At 38.0% G+C, this 18782-nt stretch overlaps 1 protein-coding gene across 2 annotated transcripts in view; it reads left to right on the top strand.

Moving 5' to 3' along the window:
- The window catches only part of UCHL3 (ubiquitin C-terminal hydrolase L3), a 46517-nt gene that overhangs the window by 5250 nt on the left and 22485 nt on the right, over positions 1-18782 (top strand). For both annotated transcript variants that reach the window (XM_060184536.1, XM_060184535.1), the window contains exon 4: positions 1424-1471. In XM_060184536.1, the coding sequence (XP_060040519.1) occupies positions 1424-1471 (48 nt within the window). The remainder of the gene's footprint in view (positions 1-1423; positions 1472-18782) is intronic.

Genomic DNA, 18782 nt, shown 5'->3' with positions numbered 1-18782 from the left:
CCAGTGGAAAAAACAGAGGTTTAAAGGTAGATGTTAGACCATACTCTAGTTATTTGATCAGTGTAATACTTTTGCATGTGTGAAGACACAGGCTACATAGTTCTTAATGACTGTACGTTATCATACAATTATTTCAGAATGGCTTTACATTTTTCTTATTTTTGAAATCTATTTTCCTTTTGTAGCCTTTTTTCTTTTAGTAATATTAAATAAATCATAAATTCTTTGAAGTTGGTAGTATAGTGTACAAATTATTTGGCTAGAATAACATAATTCATGCCTAATAAATTAGTAAATTTAGTTATATTGTTTCAACATTCTAAATATACTTTGATTATTTTAATCAGTTTTTCTTTAAAAAAAACTCCAGATCTCAAAACATCTGTATTTTGTATAAAAACCTCTGACAACCCTACCAAAAAGAGGTAGCAACCACTGCTTTTTATAGGGAGTGTATGTATATATACAGAGTTTTTTAAAACAAAATTTTGATCATAGTGTAATACTGTTTTATAATTTGCTTTTCTCCTTACTACAAATGTATATGTACCAGTAAGTATATAGCTGATATCATTTAATTGCTGTATCATTATGTAATATTTTAGTTAGCTAGTTAATAATTGTTATAGAGTTAATATTTTCCTTTTTCATTACTTTAAACAATACTACGTGATACTTCATTGTAGCTAAATAACAGCAGATATCTTCGTCATATACAGATATGTACAGTTGTGTGTGTATTTGTAAACTCCTAGGAGAAAAATGGCTAGATGAGTTTGCATGTTGTTGAGGCTTACTTACTGCCACATTGCCATTCATAGTACACACTAATGTACAACTTTGCTCGTTTCTCTTCACCTTTGCTAATAACAATGAATTATTATAAGACCATTTGTCTTAAGTGGAAGTTCAGGATACTAAAATCTCTAGCTTTTCAAAAATGCATGCTTTTTGCGCCATACTTCTGTACTGCTGACTGAAGCTGCATGATTAAGCATAGCACAACCAGAGCTGCATAGGAGCATGCAACCTGGAGAAAAGCTTCTTCAGTTCTTATCAGTCAGTGAGATGCTTACTTTACTCTGATCTCTTTTGAATAAGTGTTAAATATTAGTTCTAGCAATTAAATAAGTTAAATTACTTCCACTTACATCCTAAAATTACAAATAATCAGATGCTTAGTTTCATCAACATTCAGAGATTTGTAGGTTGGAAAATAGAACAATTTCTTTGGGTACTCATAAGTTATTCTTAAGTATCTAGTATTAAACTAAATTAAAAATTAAATTAAAATTAAAAAATATTTCCTTCAATTTGTTGCTTCTTAACAAGGATTTTGATGTGGAATTTCAGTGTTGTCTTCATTAGCAAAAATTAATAGTTTTTTTTTTTCTATTAATACTTTTTTTTTTTTTTATTACAGGCTATTCGGGTAACTCATGAGACCAGTGCCCATGAAGGTCAGACTGAGGTATTTCACATTTTCCAAAACTTTTCTTAACTACATTAAATTTAACTATAGGATCATTGTATATTGACATTTTCAAAAGTTATGTGGACTCCTTTTTGATGTGAGGGAATTTTCTCATGCAAAAACAACCATAAAGTAGCACTGAACATGTTTTGAGGAACTGTTATCATGCTACTTTGATATCAGCTTTCTCACTTTGCCTAATTTAGATAGGCTGCACATGCACATTGTATGCTATTTGCTTGGTAACCTGTGTCTTCACTATCAGATGTTGATTCCTTTGCAAGTGTTTTGAGTAAAGTGTCTGTGCTATAAAGTAGCTACTGTTTTTCTTGGGTTGAACTAAATGTCTGAATGTTTACTTAGGAATTAAACATTCATTCTCTCTGTAGTTAAATCAGATCCCTTTGGTTATACTCAGGTACTGATTTCAAATGCGTGGCTGATAGGTTTGTGGCACACACCACACACACAGGGCATGTTTTAATGGTATTTAGTGCCAGACTAGAAATTAATGACTTGCTTTATGATTTGTATTTTTATATGATCTTGAGCATGTTTTTAACCTTCAGTATGTTTTACTTTCTTGCTGTAAATTTTTAGTGTAAAATTAGCAGTGATGATGATCAGCATATGATTATTGTAAAATCTGAAAATAATCACTTGCAATAAAACAAATGCTTTAATGTGTATTTACTTCAAAAACTACCTACCCCACGTGATAACATCTCTTTCCTTCTTTGGAGCTTAAATATCTTTATATATATTCATTTCTTTTTTTTTCCAGAAATAAACTTCATTTTCCCCATCTTTAGGTGATTGTCAGATACTACGTGATTGTGCACTGATATTTTAGAATGCATTTGCTTTGTTAAAGCGTGTTATCTTGCTCCTTAAACCATTCTTTTTTTTAATATTTATTTATTCCCTTTTGTTGCCCTTGTTTTTTTGTTGTAGTTTTTATTGTTGTTATTGATGTCATTATTGTTGGATAAGACAGAGAGAAATGGAGAGAGATGGGGAAGACAGAGAGGGGGAGAGAAAGATAGACACCTGCAGACCTGCTTCACCGTTTGTGAATTGACTATCCTGCAGGTGGGGAGCTGGGGCCTCCAACTGGGATCCTTACGCCAATCCTTGTGCCTTTTCCCACCTGTGCTTAACCCTCTGTGCTACCGCCGGACTCCCTATTTCTTTTTTTAAAAAAATATTTATTTATTCATTTTCCATTTCGTTGCCCTTTTTTTTTTATTGTTGTAGTTATTGTTGTTATTGATGCTGTCATTGTTGGACAGGACAGAGAGAAATGGAGAGAGGAGGGGAAGACAGGGGGGAGAGAAAGATAGACACCTGCAGACCTATTTCACTGTCTGTGAAGCGACTCCCCTGCAGGTGGGGAGCCGGGGGCTCGAACCGGGATCCCTACGCCGTCCTTGTGCTTCCTGCCACATGTGCTTAACCCGCTGTGCTACCGCCGACTCCCTATTTCTTTTTTTTTCTATGGGTTCCTCTAATAGCGATGCAATACATTTTCCCCACTGTCACCAATCTAATACAAATCTGTTTCATGTTATTCCTGAAAGACTAGCCTCTTACTTAGATTCTGTTGTTTCTGGGCTGTGATTGGCAGTGTTGAGAACCCATTAGGGCAGGTGGCTTCCATAGCAATACAAAGAATTTATTTATGAGAAAGATATGCAGACAGAGAGAAAGAACCAGACATCACTCTGGTACATGTGCTGTTGGGGATTGAACTTGGAACCTCATGGTTGAGAATCCAGTGCCTAAACCACTGCACCATGACCCAGACCACTATTTTTTTTTTCTTCTTTTCCTCCTCCAGGGTTATTGCTGGGCTTGGTGCCTGCAACATGAATCCACCGCTCCTGGAGGCATTTTTCTCCCATTTTGTTGCCCTTGTTGTAGCTTGGTTGTGGTTATTATTATTGCCCTTGTTGACGCAATTCGTTGTTGGATAGGACAGAGAGAAATGGAGAGAGGAGGGGAAGACAGAGAAGGGGAGAGAAAGATAGACACCTGCAGACCTGCTTTACTGCCTGTGAAGCGATTCCCCTGCAGGTGGGGAGCCAGGGGCTCGAACCAGGATCCTTAACGCCGGTCCCTGCACTTTGCACCACATGCGCTTAACCCACTGCGCCACCGCCCGACCCCCCAGACCACTATTTTTTAAATTTTACTTATTATGAGTGATTTAATCATGATTTGCAAGCATAGACAATAGGGGTAGAATTTCATACTACTCCCACCACCAAAGTTCTGTGTGCCCCCTAGTTCCCAGGGTAACGACCAAGATCATAGTTATGGGTTGCCTATATCTACACATATATGTATGTATTTTTTCTAGTTCATGTGTTTCAGTTCTTTATATTCCATCTATGAATGAGATCAGCCCATAGTTGTCTTTCCTTTCTCCTCTTTCCTCTCAGATAAGTGAAACAGCACCTGACTTCCTCAGGTGTTTATCAATATCTCTCCCCTCAGTGTTAGTGCAAAAACAAAGGTTCCATGTCCCAAAAGTCCAGGTTCCAGACCAGAGGTTCATAGCCCTCTGGTCATCTTTCATTAGTATTTCCCCCTCTGGGAGTATGGACCAAAATTCTTTTTGGAGTGCAGAAGGAACAAGTTCTGACTTCTGTAATTGTTTTTCTGTTGAACATGGGCATTGGCTGGTGGGTCCATATTCCCAGCCTGTCTCTTTCTTTCCCAAGTAGGGTAGAGCTCTAGAGAGGTGAGGTTTTGAGACATGACAAGGTCATCTGCATAGGGAGGTCAAGTTAAGATCATAGGAGCATCTGTAACTTGATGGCTAAAAGACAGTAAGATGAAAAGCAAGACAAAATGTTTAATAAACAGGGACCAAGGAGTAGGTTAAAAAGAGGCTAGGATATCTATTTTGGGTTTGTTCCTAGGAACCCAGGAGTTTAGGGATCTTTGCTTGATCTTGATATTTAACATGAAGGTGCTCCAAGATTCATTCTTTTTTTCTTTCTTTCTTTCTTTCTTTCTTTCTTTCTTTCTTTCTTTCTTTTCTTTCAGTTTTTTTTATTTATAAAAAGGAAACATTGACTAAAGCATAGGATAAGAGGGGTACAACGTCACATAATTCCCACCACCAGAACTCTGTATCCCATCCCCTTTCCTGATAGCTTTCCTATTCTTTATCCCTCTGGGACTATGGACCAAAGTTCATTGTGGGATGCAAAAGGTGAAAGGTCTGGTTTCTATAATTGCTTCCCTGCTGAACATGGGCCTTGACAGGTTGATCCATACTCCCAGCCTGTTTGTTTTTGCCTGAGCCTGAAAACTGATATGTAGGTGGATCCTAATTATTGTCTGGGGAGATGGTGTCTTGGCTGGAAAAAGGACCAGAAAGCTGGATCAGGGAAGAGAGTAGTAGCTCCCAAATATGGAAAAAGTGTATAAATATTGTTGATTGTAAACCCCATCAATTTGATGTGATTTGGGGCCCATATTCAATTTTAGGAGCCTTTGTGACCTCTGCATCCCTGTAGATCTGAGCTCACATTCTGTGGTCATAAGTGGAACATTCCAAGCTGCCCCAATATCAGGACCCATCTTCCTCAGGTGTAGCATAGAGTATATTGTCCATCCTCCCTTTGGAGGATGGAACATTCTCTACCGTTGTTGATCCAAGTTGAGGGCAGGGTCCTATGGGGGCCCACAAAGGGGTCTGTTGTGTTGTTCCTGATAGAAATGACCGAGAACAATGGAGAGAGGGGTTTATTCAAGGTCTAGGCCCATCATGTCTGTTTGGGAATCTCAGGGCTCCCCAATTAGGGCCCCAGCCAAGCTTATTTCTATACTTGTTTTCTGTGTATGGTGTAATTTTTTAAAAGATTTTATTTTTAATATTTTCTTTCCTTATTTATTGGATAGAGACAAACTCAGATGGAAAGGAAGGACAGACAGAGAGGTTGAGAGAGAGCGAGTGAGAGCTGCAGCATTACTTCACCATTTGTGAAGCTTTCTCCATGTAGATGGGACTGGGGGCTTGTGCCAGGTCCTTGCATATGGTAACGTGCACTGAACCGTGGGCGCCACCTCCTGGCTCCCTGTATGGTGTAGTTTCTATATTGTTGGTGACAGTAGAAGCAAAAGGGCGTCATTCTGCTGACATTTTGTCTGGAAGTCAAAATTTTCAACTTTTCATTTAATATGGTATATCTTTATCAGTTTTTAGTACCTCTGGAATTAGGATTAGTATTTTACAGTTGATGTTTTAAATTACTTGATATAATTCTCTTAGTACATAAAATGTTGCATCTTGTAACAGGTGGTACCTTAGGCCCAGTGAAAGGTGACTGGATTTTTAGACCTAGGATTGGTATCTGATTTATCTGGGAGTGTTTCAAAGTAGCCAGTGCTATTTCTTGCACGGAAGCCACAACACATATTTGATGGTTCACCAAAATTACCTCAATACTATCCTTAGTGGTGTAGGAACTCTATACATACATCCACACAGCCTACAGCTTTTCAGTCCCCTGTATAAACAACCTACACGTTAGCTACTGTTTCAGAATAGGGCACTTTTAACATTTGTGAAGTGTTTGTTTGATGTGGGGCTGTTTTTTTTGCCTTCAGAGATGGGAGATATGTCATATATCCTAGTCACTACATTTTGGCAACTCCCAGTCACTGAGAACAAAAACTGCCCCTACACAAATACAAAACTAGTAACAATCAGCTTAAAACGTCTGTATCAGATAATCTCAGTTTCTCTGCCATTTCTGTGAAGTCCTTTATGCAGTATTTTCATTGTTCTCTGTATCTGAGCATATGACTTTAAGCAGTTCTTACAAAGCACCCAGATCTTTCCCAATTTGTATTCATTTACTTAGACTATCTCTGACAGACAGGGCAACTTAATGAAAATTTTTAAAAATCAATGTAATGGTGTTATCAGGATTGGTTTCTATTAAAGCCTCTATTTCTGACTTGTTGATGGATATATTGTTGATGGATATATTCTTACTGTTTCCTTGCATGGCTTTGGCTTAGGAGATGGAGAGAGAGAGAGGGAGAGAGAGGAGAGAGAGATCTAATATTTTTTTCTCTTACAAGGATAGTAGTCTTCTCAGATTAGGGTTCCATCTTAGGGTATTGTATCTTTTTTTTTTCATCATCATGTACCTGAACCTGAAAGTACACCGCCCCTCCCCCCAACCCATCTCCCTGTCCTTCTTCCCCGGAGTCCTTTGCTTTGGTGTAATACACCAAACCAGTCCACATTTACTTTGTGTTTCCCCTTTCTGTTCTTGTTTCTTAAGTTCTGCTCATGAGTGAGGTTATCCCATATTCATCCTTCTCTTTCTATCGTATCTCACTTAACATGATTCCTTCAAGCTCCATCCAAGATGAGGTAAAGAAGGTGACTTCATCATTCTGAGTATCTGAGTAGTATTCCATTGTGAATGTATACCACAACTTTCTTAGCTATTCTCACCTAGGTTGTTTCCAAGTTTGAGCTATTACAAATATGCTGCTGTGAACATAAGTTTACACAACTTTGTTTGGATGCGTTTTTTTTCTTAGGAGAGAAATTGCTGGACCTTAGAGTAGGTCCATTTCCAGCCCTCTGAGAGTTCTCCAGACTGCTCTCCACAGGACTTGGATCAATTTACATTCCCACCAGCAGTGCAAGAGGGTTCCTTTCCCCAGCCACCTCTCCAATATTTGTTGTTACTATCCTTTCTGGTGTATGACATTCTCACAGAAGTGAAGTGGTAGCTCATCATTGTATTTATTTGCATTTCTCTGATAACCAGTGACTGCATTTCTTCATGTCTGTTGACTCTTTGAATCTCTTATTTGGTGACTATTCTGTCCATATAGGACTACATCAAATTAAAAAGTTTCTTCACAGCAAAAGAAACCACCACACAAACTATGATGTTTTCTCTATCCATGAAGTCAGTTCTTCTTTGTCTTATAATACTAAAAAAAAATTTATATATATATATATGACATTAGCTATTGAAAGTTATGCAATGTAGTTAGTCTGCATCCTGTCTACATTTCCCCCCTTACATTAACAGTTTATTTTCTTTCTTGCAGTGCAGACCTCACATGTGCAATTTCATTGCTCCAAAGTTGACTTTTTCAGTTTTTTTTTCTCTAGTTAGACAGACAGAGAGGAAAGGAAGGACACCACCACAACACTGAAACTTACCTGGTATGGTGGCATTCTCATGTAGTGCTAGAGCTCAAACCCAGACCAAATGGATGGCAAGCTCTGTGCCCTGCTGGGAAAGCTATCTCCCATTGCCTTAATACATAGATACATTTTTATTTTAAATAATCTTTTGTGGGGTTAGTGGTTTACAGTACAGTTGTTGACACATGGGTTTAGTTTCTCATCTTTCCATGGTAGGTGTCTAAAGAACACTCTCACATATTTCCAGTTTAAAATTTTTTATCCTAAGTTGGATAAAATATTCTATTTTACTTTTTTGTTTTTCTTTGCTCCCCCACCCATTCTCAGGGTTTGAAAATAATGGTGATAGTATACTATTTGTTTGTTTAAATAACTTTATGTAATTCTTCTATATAAAAATGTCTCTAAGTGGGGCCGGGCGGTAGCGCAGCAGGTTAAGTGCACTTGGTGCGAAGCACAAACACTGGTGTAAGGATCTCCGTTTGAGCTCCCAGCTCCCCACCTGCCAGAGGGTTGCTTCACACGCAGTGAAGCAGGTCTACAGGTGTCTATCTTTCTCTCCCCCTCTCTGTTTTTCCCTCCTCTCTCAATTTCTCTCTGTCTTATCCAACAACGAAGACAGCTATAACAACACCACCAACAGTAAACAACAAGGGCAACAAAAGGGAAAAAATAGCCTCCAGGAGCAGTGGATTCTTAGTGCAAGGCACTGAGCCCCAGTGATAACCCTGGAGGCAAAAAGAAATGTCTATAAGGATAAAATCTAGAGTTCTGTTTGGAGGCAGTGAGGCTCCCCTCCCCAGTCTCTTTGCATAACAATTATGCTACCTAACCCCACCCCTGGGAGGCTTTTCTCTTTGTTTTAAACCATATCTTTTAGAATCTGTAATGCCAGGATTTAAGTTTAAAATTTGTAATAAAATGTAGTCCAGGAGGTGGTGCAATGGATAAAGCATTGGATTCTCAACCATGAGGTTCCAAGTTCAATCCCTGGCAGTACATGTACCAGAGTGGTATCTGGTTCTTTCTATCTCTCTTCCTAGCTTTCTCATTAAAAAATAAATAAAATCTCTTTTAAAAAAGATTTGTAGTCAATGAAAAACATTTGTCCCTTCCCAAACTGTAAAAAATAGTTTCTAGGATCTAGATTGGCCAGTTTTTCAATGGTAAATTTGAGTACCATGTAACATCCAGATATAGAGACGCAGCTCTCTTTATAAAGATTACTTATATATATTTCTGATATGCAAAATTACAGATGAAGTGAATAAACACAGATTTAAAAATTGTTTATTGATTGAATAATGATTTATAAGCTGTGTCACATGTCACATGTGCGTAGCCTAGTTTCTTACTCTCATGATAGAAGTTTGCACTCCACACCCATCACAGTCTGACATCTCCCTCTACCATGGTGTATTGAGACCCCAGTGTCCTTCCAGCCTCCTCCTACATCCTCCTTTGAAGTCCTTGATTCTGTTTTTTAAAAATAGTTATTTATTTATTACCTTTTGTTGCCCTTTTTTTATTGTTGTAGTTATTATTGTCATTGTTGGATAGGACAGAGGGAGAGAGGAGGGGAAGACAGAGGGGGAGAGAACGATAGACACCTGCAGACCTGCTTCACCGCCTGTGAAGCGACTCCCCTGCAGGTGGAGAGCCTGGGGCTTGAACCAGGATCCTTACGCCGGTCCTTGTGCTTTGTGCCACCTGCACTTAACCCGCTGCGGCCTTGGATCTGTTTTAATAGACCACAGCTGTTCTAAAAAAAGGTTCACTTTTTTTTATCCCACTTGGGAGTAAATGCAATTGTTAAATCAGTAGGGGGAAGGTGACTTTTTAAAAACATATAGAGAAGCTTGTAGGTATCTGGTTTTATTAGATCAGCAGAATGAAGACCTTTGCCAGTATTCAGATTTCCCATGCAATATATGTGGCATTTTTTATATTTAATGTCTAGCCCATGTTTTGTTTTTCTTCTTTGACAGATGAACATGGATACTCTAGGATAAAGTTTACATCTTTTGCATGACTCTGGTTTTACTTTTCTATTTTAAATCTGGACCTTAAATTTAATGTAATCCAGGAGTTGGGCAATAGCGCAGTGGGTTAAGCGCAGGTGGTGCGAAGCGCAAGGACCAACAAAGGATTCCCAGTTCGAGCCCCTGGCTCCGCATTGCAGGGGTGTCATTGCAGGGGCGTCGCTGCACAAGCTGTGAAGCAGGTTTGCAAGTGTCTTGTCTTTCTCTCCCCTTCTCTGTCTTCCCCTCCTCTTTCCATTTCTTTCTGTCCTATCTAACAACTATGACATCAATAACAATAACTACAACAATAATAAAAAACAGGGTAACAAAAGGGAAAATAAATAAGTAAATATAAAAAATATTTCATGAAATCCAGTATAAGAATCAGTGCATTTGAAAATCTGCATATTCAGATTTCATTTATAATTTATAATTTTGATTTAACCATTTAAACTTTTATATATATTTATATGTTCTCATCCAGATAAATATCTTCATACCTTGGTATATAAACATTTAAGTTTTTAGTTCTTTGCATAAATAATTTTAGACTCATCGGTATTTCTTTTCATGTTTTTTTTTTTTTTCTTCCAGAATTATCGCTGGGGTTTGGTGCCTGTACCACCAATCTACTGCTCCTGGCTGCCATTTTTTCCATATTTTTTATTTGGTTTTTTTTATTGGCTAGGACATAGAGAAATTGAAAGAGCAGAGGGAGATAGAGAGGGAAGAGAAAGACACCTGCAGACCTGCTTCATTGTGAAGCGAACCCCCTGCAAGTAGGGAGCAGGAAACTTGAACTGGGGGACCCTTGTGTAGGTTTAAGTCCCTGTTCCTCACCTGCAGGGGAGAAGTTTCAGGAGAAGTGAAGCAGAGCTTTAGGTGTCTGCCTTTCTCCCTCTCTGTCACCCCCTCTCCACTTAATTTCCCTTCCCAGTGATAACCCTAGTGGGGAAAAAATATGTACATATTTTTCTATATTATAGGGATCCTTAAGTTCTCCAGGTACTCAAGCCAAAAGATTCTCTTTCTCTAATTTTTTTAATTAATGATTTAATAGTGATTAACAAGATTGTAGGATAATAAGGGTACAAGTTCATAAAGTTCCTACCACCAGAGTTCCATGTCCCATCCCCTCCATTGGAAATGAATCTGCTTTATCCCTCTGGGTGTATGTACCAAAATTCTTTTGGAGGTGCAGAAAGTCTGGCTTCTGTAATTACTTATTTACTGGATGTGGATGTTAGCAGGTCAAGCCATACCCTCGGCCTATTTTTTTTTATTTTCCCTTTTGTTGCCCTTGTTTTATTATTGTAGTTATTATTGTTATTGTTAATGTTGTCATTGTTGGATAGGACAGAAAGAAATGGAGAGAGGGGGAGAGAAAAATAGACACCTCAGACCTGCTTCATCGCTTGTGAAGCGACCCCCTGTAGGTGGGGAGCTGGGGGCTCGAACTGGGATCCTTACGCTGGTCCTTGCGCTTCATGCCACTTGCGCTTAACCCGCTGAGCTACTGCCCAACTCCCACCCTCAGCCTATTTCTGTCTTTCCCTAGTGGGGTAGGGCTCTGGAGGGGTTAGGTTCTGGGACACATTGGTGAGGTCATCTGTAGTTTAGCTGCCTGTGGACAAAAGATTCTCTTTTACTGTGGCTTGAGGGTCATTTGAAACATTGGTTATCATTTTGGAATGCTACAGTGTTAGTGAGGAAATTTTCTTGATTACTTTAAACTGTCTTTGGTGGGTGAATACAATAGGACTAGAGGTGTTTATCAGCTTCTGGTATTTTCATGTTTATATTTCTAACTTCTTTTTAAAGGGTGTCTGCAATCTTACAGTGATGGTTGCAATTTAATGAATATGTCTAATGTGGTAGGCACTGTGCAAGTACTATATGTTCTCTAATCTCAGCTTTTATAAAATAAATGATTATTTTAAAACAGACAGGAAGACTAAGAAGTTACTACTATGTTCAAGGTCATACAGCTAGTAAATACTGCCCATATTTTTAAGGTAACAAAATGTAGAGATAAGTCAATTTTTTTTTAAACAAAAAATAAAGTGAGAGTTGTTACTTAAAATTTTGTCTTTTCCTAAAAGCATTGTATTGCTGTTGACTAAATGCAAATGTGTAATGAATTGCAAATGAGTTGAAAGTTTTGTTCTAAAATACCCTTATATCTATGAATATTTTTTCTTATATTAAACATAAAACCTTACCCATAAACCAACCAAGCTATGGATATTTTGGAAAACAGTAATTATGTTAAGTACTAGCTAATGGTCTTTCTTGCTCAGGAAATAGCTTGGTAATCATAATATTTTATTTTTTATTATTATTACCAGAGCACTGCTCAGCTCTGGTTTATGGTGGTTCTGGAGATTGAACCTGGGACCTCTGAGCCTCAGGCATGAGAGTCTGTTTTTCATAACCACTATACTCCCCCTCCCATATTTTCTTAATAATAGGTTCTGTATTTAAATGAAATGTTTTGTTGTAAGCCAAAATGGCTTTATTTCAGCATTTACAGTAATTTAGGTTTAAAATTAAGTGATAAGCTGACTTCTTATTAGAAAATACTTTTAGGCTATTTGTTCCCTTTCAAAAGGAATCTAATTCATTTCCTTTTAGCTTTTGTATCGTCTATAATTCATTGGTTATTACCAAAAAAAGTGAAGAGTGATTTGATTTGTTTTATATAGGCACACTCCTTTAGCCATTTTTTTTTTCCCTTCGATCTTGGAGAGCCGGGATGTGATCTCCCTGGACATGCACCACTATGCAAGTGGAGTACATGGTGGAGTATGTGGAGATGCCTTTCCTTTAGGGCCAGAGAAGACTTTTTATTATCATTTACTTTTAGTCTGCTTAACATTTTTAAGTTTTTGATTATTATTTTACTGAATGATTTAAATAACAGTTGACTTGTTTTTTTTTCATATATAAAGTGATATATGCACTCTGCAGGAAAATAACTCATTCTTTTAGAATCTGATTATTGTGATTTGTTTTGTGTTTGTTTTTTTTTTTTGCTGAAATATTTATGAGCTTGAAGAATAGAAGATAAATTTGTCTTGAGTAATGCAAATAAAATAAATTTGCCTCTGTGTATCAGTTAAATCAGTTGACACTTGATAGGTGGGGAGGGTTCTGTTTTTTTAATATTTTCTTTTTTATTTATTAGAGACAGAGAAATTGAGAAGGGAGGAGGCGGTAGAGAGGGAGAGACACCAGCAGCCCTACTTCAACACTTGTGAAACTTTCCCCCTGAAGGTGGGGACGGGGACTTGAACCTGGGTCCTTGCACACTGTAACGTTGTGTTTAAACAGGTGCACCACTGCCTGACCCCAGGTTCTGTTTGTTTTTGTCACCTCTGCAGCTTCACTTGTTTTTCCTCCAGATATAAGGAGGCAGAAAGACACCACAGTCCTGAAGCTTCTTCCTTGGGGTAGGCTCAAACCTGGGTCATTTATCTGACAAAGAAAACTCATTATATATGCAAGCTTACCCTGCTGCTCTGGGTAGGTAGTTGTGTGCATAATAAAAAGCACTGAAATTAGAGTCATGAGTTTGCTCCCTAGCCTTGACAGTTATGAATTCTCTTAATGATGTTATTTCAATGAAATATATAATTTTAAAAAAGATTTTATTTATTTATTTATTAATGAAAAAGATAGGAGGAGAAAGAGAAAGAATCAGGCATCACTCTGGTATATGGGATTGAACTCAGGACCTCATTCTTGAGAGTCCAATGCTTTATCCATTGCACCACCTCCCGGACCATGATATATATATATATTTTTTACCAATTTTGGCCCCCCCTTTTTATTTTACCAGAACTAAAAGTGAACTCCTTATTTATATTCTTAATAAAGTATAGGTATTTTTTCCTAAGTAATATAGAAAATAATGTAAAGGTTAGAATGTTAATCTTAGATTCATCTTATGATTAAATTTTCCTATTTGAAATCAAGCCTATATATTAAGTTAAGCCATAGTATCAACAGCTGATAGTCAGCTTTTAAATTCATGTATGGTTTTTATTTTATTTTATTTTATTTTTTGTCGTCTCCAGGGCTTCACCCCACCAGACTGACTTTTTCAGATAGAGTGAGACAGAGAGGCAGAGAGAGAGGGAAAGAAGCTACTACACTTCCTCCCTTTATTGCAGTGGCCACTGGGTCATATACATGCCAAAGCAGCACACAATCCAAGTGAGCTATTTTACTGACCTAGTGTTTGTGTCTTTAATCACAATAATTCTAGGAAGACAGTTTAGGATTTTTGAGGTTCCATAGAGCACACTTCATGTCAAAAATCCTTACATCTTTTCAAGTGATATTTCTTGAAGCATATTTCTGAATTGACATGTGAGCTGTCACTGGAATTGATATATGCATGATGTTTCATATCTGTATTCATTCATAACTTATGCATGCATTATGAATTAAATTGAAATAGACTTGAGTTGTGCAAGTGGAGAAAATAGGAATTTGTTATGTTCATTTAGCATTGAGAATAGAAATAAATATGACTGACCAGAGTAAAATTTTTTTATTATTGGTTCTGATGTTTGGATTTCTACATATTCATCAGCTTATTAAAAGCAGTAGTTAGTATGCTAGCACTTGGGCATTAACATAGTGGATAAAAACATTTTCTCCCCCAAAGGCTTATTAAACAAGTGTTTTACAGACACCTATCATGGTAAGACAAGAAATTTTACCCATGTTGTCACCAGCGGTACTTACTGTAAACCATTAATTCTCCTAATAAGAAGGGGAAAAACAGTTATTATAAAGTAGTATCCAGTCTATACTGGTTGTCAGAAAAGTCAAGACACATTTTTGCATAGAAAAGCAGAGAAAAATACATCATGACTTTCCCTACAGCCCAGTTATTTTTCATGTTGTAGAGCATTAGCCACATGAAAATGAACATATTTTGTACACACGAATCTTGATGTTCGGAACTAATTTAGCAGGGTTTACTTTTGAACTTACCATGCTTTCTGTTTATTTTTCCTGTAATACAATGCCAGGGGACAAACCTGAGGTTTCAAGTATGCAAGACCTGGATTATACACACCAAGCCATTTCCCTAGTTGCATGTGGTAGATGATTAAACAACCACATAAATACCACATCAATTGTGTGATTCTAATGACAGGTGAATGGGCTAACTACACACAAGAGAATGAAATTAAGGTGATTAGGTTGATGAAAGATTTGATTATATGCTGTCTATGGGAAAATCAATTTATAAAGATATGGAAGATTAAAATAAAAATAGAAAAAAAATAAGCAATGAAAACACTGACCTAAAGAAAACTGGAGTATCAATATTAAATGAAGTAAACTTCAGAACAAAGAATATTATTATTGATAATGGACACTATGCAAGGACCATGGTCCAAATAAGGACCTCTGAATGTATGAAGAAAACATTGGTCAAACTAAAGGGAGAAGTAGACAAACTCATAGTTAGAGTTGGAGCAAGACAGAGAATTATTAAGGACTTAGAAGACCTGAACTACTTAATCTGAATATCACTTAACATTTATGAAGCACCACATCCAACAACAGTTGAATATATATTATTTTCAAATGAATATAAACCATTCACCCAATTAGAGCACATTAGGTAAAAAAAAAACCCTAATTAAAAAAAATCATGTTCTACAAATTGCATGTTTTTGAACCATAGTGAAATTAAATTTGAATCAATAACAAAAATTTTGCAAAATCCCCAAACATTTAGAAATTTGGCAACATTTAAATAGCCCAGTGATTTTCTAGGAAGTCCAGTGGTAACTGGAAAACGAACCAAATTGAGACTATTTTAATTTATTAAATTGTACAGGTTGCAGCTAAAGCAGAAGTCAGAGAGAAAGTAGTATTAGGAAAAAAGGCTTCAAGTTAATAATATGGCTATTGCTTTAAGGTAGTAAAAGAACACATTAAACCCTAAGCAAGCAGAGTAAAGAGAAATTCAGGGAGGCTGGGCAGTGGTGCAGTGGGTTAAGCACACATGGCGTAAAGCACAAGGACTGGCGTAAGGTTCCCAGTTAGAGCCTCCAACTCCCCACCTGCAGGGGGGGACTGGTGAAGCAAGTCAGCAGGTGTCCATCCTCCTCTCTCCCTCTTTGTCTTACCCTCCTCTCTCAATTTCTCTGTCCTATCCAACAACAGCAGTGATAACAAGGGCAACAAAAGGGAAAAAGTAGCCTCTAAGAGCAGTGGCTTTATAGTGTAGGCATAGAGTCCGAGCGATAACCCTGGAGGCAAAAAAAAAAAAAATCAGCAAAATGTTTTATTTACTAGAGATACTAGTCAGTGCAGTAGGTAAGAATATCTTCTCCTTCTCCTCCTTCCCCTTCCTCTTCTTCTCTTTCTCATTAGTTAGTAAAGGACTCTTTAAAAAACTGGAGGGGGTCGGGCGGTGGCGCAGTGGGTTGAGCGCACGTGGCGCGGGGTGCAAGGATGGGAGTAAAGATCCCGGTTCCAGCCCCCAGCTCCCCACCTGTAGGGGAGTCGCTTCACAGGCGGTGATGCAGGTCTGCAGGTGGCTGTCTTTCTCTCCCCCTCTCTGTCTTCCCCTCCTCTCTCTATTTCTCTCTGTCCTGTCCAACAACAAACAACATCAACAATGGTGATAATAATAATAGCCACAACGAGGCTACAACAACAAGGGCAACAAAAGGGGGAAAAATGGCCTCCAGGAGCGGTGGATTCATGGTGCAGGCACCAAGCCCAGCAATAACCTTGGAGGAAAAAACAAAAACAAAAACAAAAAAACTGGAAATCATAATTGTATTGGAAATACTTGTTACAGTAAAAAGTCATGGCATATATAATCATACCACAAACAATTGAGGAGAAAAATTATGTGGAGATATAGTCAGTGCAACGTACTATGAATCCACTGCTCCTGGCAGCCATTTCTCTTTTGTGTCATCTTTTTTTTTTTTTTTTTGGACAAGACAAAGAAATTGAGAGGGGTGGGGAGTTAGAGAAAGAGAGAAAGATAGACACCACCTGCAGACCTGCTTCTCAATCATGAAGTGGACCCACTGCAGTTGGTAGCAGGGACCTCAAATCAAGATCCTCGAGCTTGGTACTACATGCACTTAACCTGGTGAGCCACTGCCCAGCCCCTCCCCCAGCACTATATTTGTTTTTGTAAAAATAACTCTGTATATTTGAAATTATATATTTTAGAAAGTCTTTGAATAAGAGTTCCTCAAAAATAGCAAAAGAGAGACAACTAAATGGGGGCAAGACGGTGGCACACCTGGTTGAGTGCACATATTCCAGTGCACAAGGACCCACGTTCAAACCCTCGGTCCCCACCTGCAGGGGGAAAGCTTCACACGTGGTGAAGCAGGGCTGCAGGTGTGTCTCTCTGCCTCTCTCCCTCTCTTCTCTCAGTTTCTCTCTGTCACTATCCAGTAAATCAATAAAATAAAAAAATTTTAAAAAAAGAGAGAGAACTAAAAAGCCAACAAAGGAACACAGCAAAATTAGAAAAATTTATATAGCCAGAGGTGGGTGCATGTGCGTGTGGTCAACAGGCAGAACAAAAGAGCAGGAGAGAGACCCAGGATAGAAGAAAGCATCCTTGTTAGCCAGTGGCACTGTCCTGGCAGCTATACAGTGGCTTACTGTGCTGCCACAGAGCTGAGAATCTCTGGGCTCTTAACTCCTGACTTCAGGGAAATTGGGTGCTAGATTGCTCAAAAAGACTCACTGCTGTGGCAGAGAATTAATTTGACTGAGACTTGATGGTGAAGTTAAGCAGTGTGTCCCCACCCCAAGGGAAATTGTGCCTGGGCTATGGCTGAGACAGTAAACTGTGCTCCTTCAAATAAGTAGAGAACACACACACACACACACACACACACACACACACACACACACACACACACACACACACACACACACACCTGCTACATAGCTAGTCCACAGAAATTTGAGAGGTATCTTAAACCTCTCAGTTATCAGTTCCACAGTGATAATACCTCCCTCTGCCTTCATCGCAATATACAATCAGAAAAGAAATACAGTATTGTAGCAACAGCACAATATTAAGTCTCAGTCCACATAATAAGTGGCTGTAGGAAGATCCTAGGAATTTACAAAATTAGAAGAATTACTGGAGAAAAAATTTAGAAGATTCATTGTGATAAAAATTTTTAAATATTTATTCCCTTTTGTTGCCCTTGTTGTTTTTTATTGTTTTAGTTATTATTGTTGTTGGATAGGACAGAGAGGAATGGAGAGAGGAGGGGAAGACAGAGAGGGGGAGAGAAAGATGACACCTGCAGACCTAATACACCGCTTGTGAGGCGACTCCCCTGCAGTTGGAGAGCAGGGGGCTCGAACTGGGATCCTTATGCCAGTCCTTGAGCTTTGCACCACCTGCATTTAACCCACTGCACTACTGCCTGATTCCCTGTGATAACAGTTTTAAGAATTTTAACTTAAAGCAGAAGATGTATTCAGAAATTGAGTGCTTCTCTCAGTAAGGCAATAGGAATCCTACAACAAAAATTCTGAACAATTACTGACATGGACACACTGAATGAATGTCAGATTCAAATGACAATTTTTAAGAAGTAGAGTCAATGAGACAGGAGAGATTTCTCATCACAAATTCTAGAGGGGAGAGAGGGGAAAAACATTTTCAAAGTATAAAAGTTAGTAGTTGCCAGCCAGGAACAAACTATCCTGCAAAATCATCCTTCAAATATGAGGGAGAAATTAAAGTGTTATTAAATCCAGAGAAACTAAAGCAATCTTCAGCAATCATTCTAGCCTTGCAAAAACTATTAAAAGGAGTCCCACAAGAAAATTATTTCTAGAACCCCAACTAACATCACATACATAAACTCAAAATGAATCAAAGGCCTGGATATTAGATCTGAAACTATAAAATACATAGAAAATAATACTGGTGAAGCACTTCCGGACCTTAACCCCCATGGACAGCTGAAAATAAAACTTGGTTAAATCAGACTATGTAAACTGAAAGGCTTTTATACTCTAGGGAGGGTTAGATTGTTATGTAGGAAACTGAGAAATG

This window comes from Erinaceus europaeus, unplaced genomic scaffold (genome assembly GCF_950295315.1).
Source record: "Erinaceus europaeus unplaced genomic scaffold, mEriEur2.1 scaffold_686, whole genome shotgun sequence".
NCBI classification, from domain to species: Eukaryota; Metazoa; Chordata; class Mammalia; order Eulipotyphla; family Erinaceidae; genus Erinaceus; species Erinaceus europaeus.
Note: the sequence above shows the minus strand (reverse complement) of the source record. Positions and strands in the feature narration are given on the sequence as shown.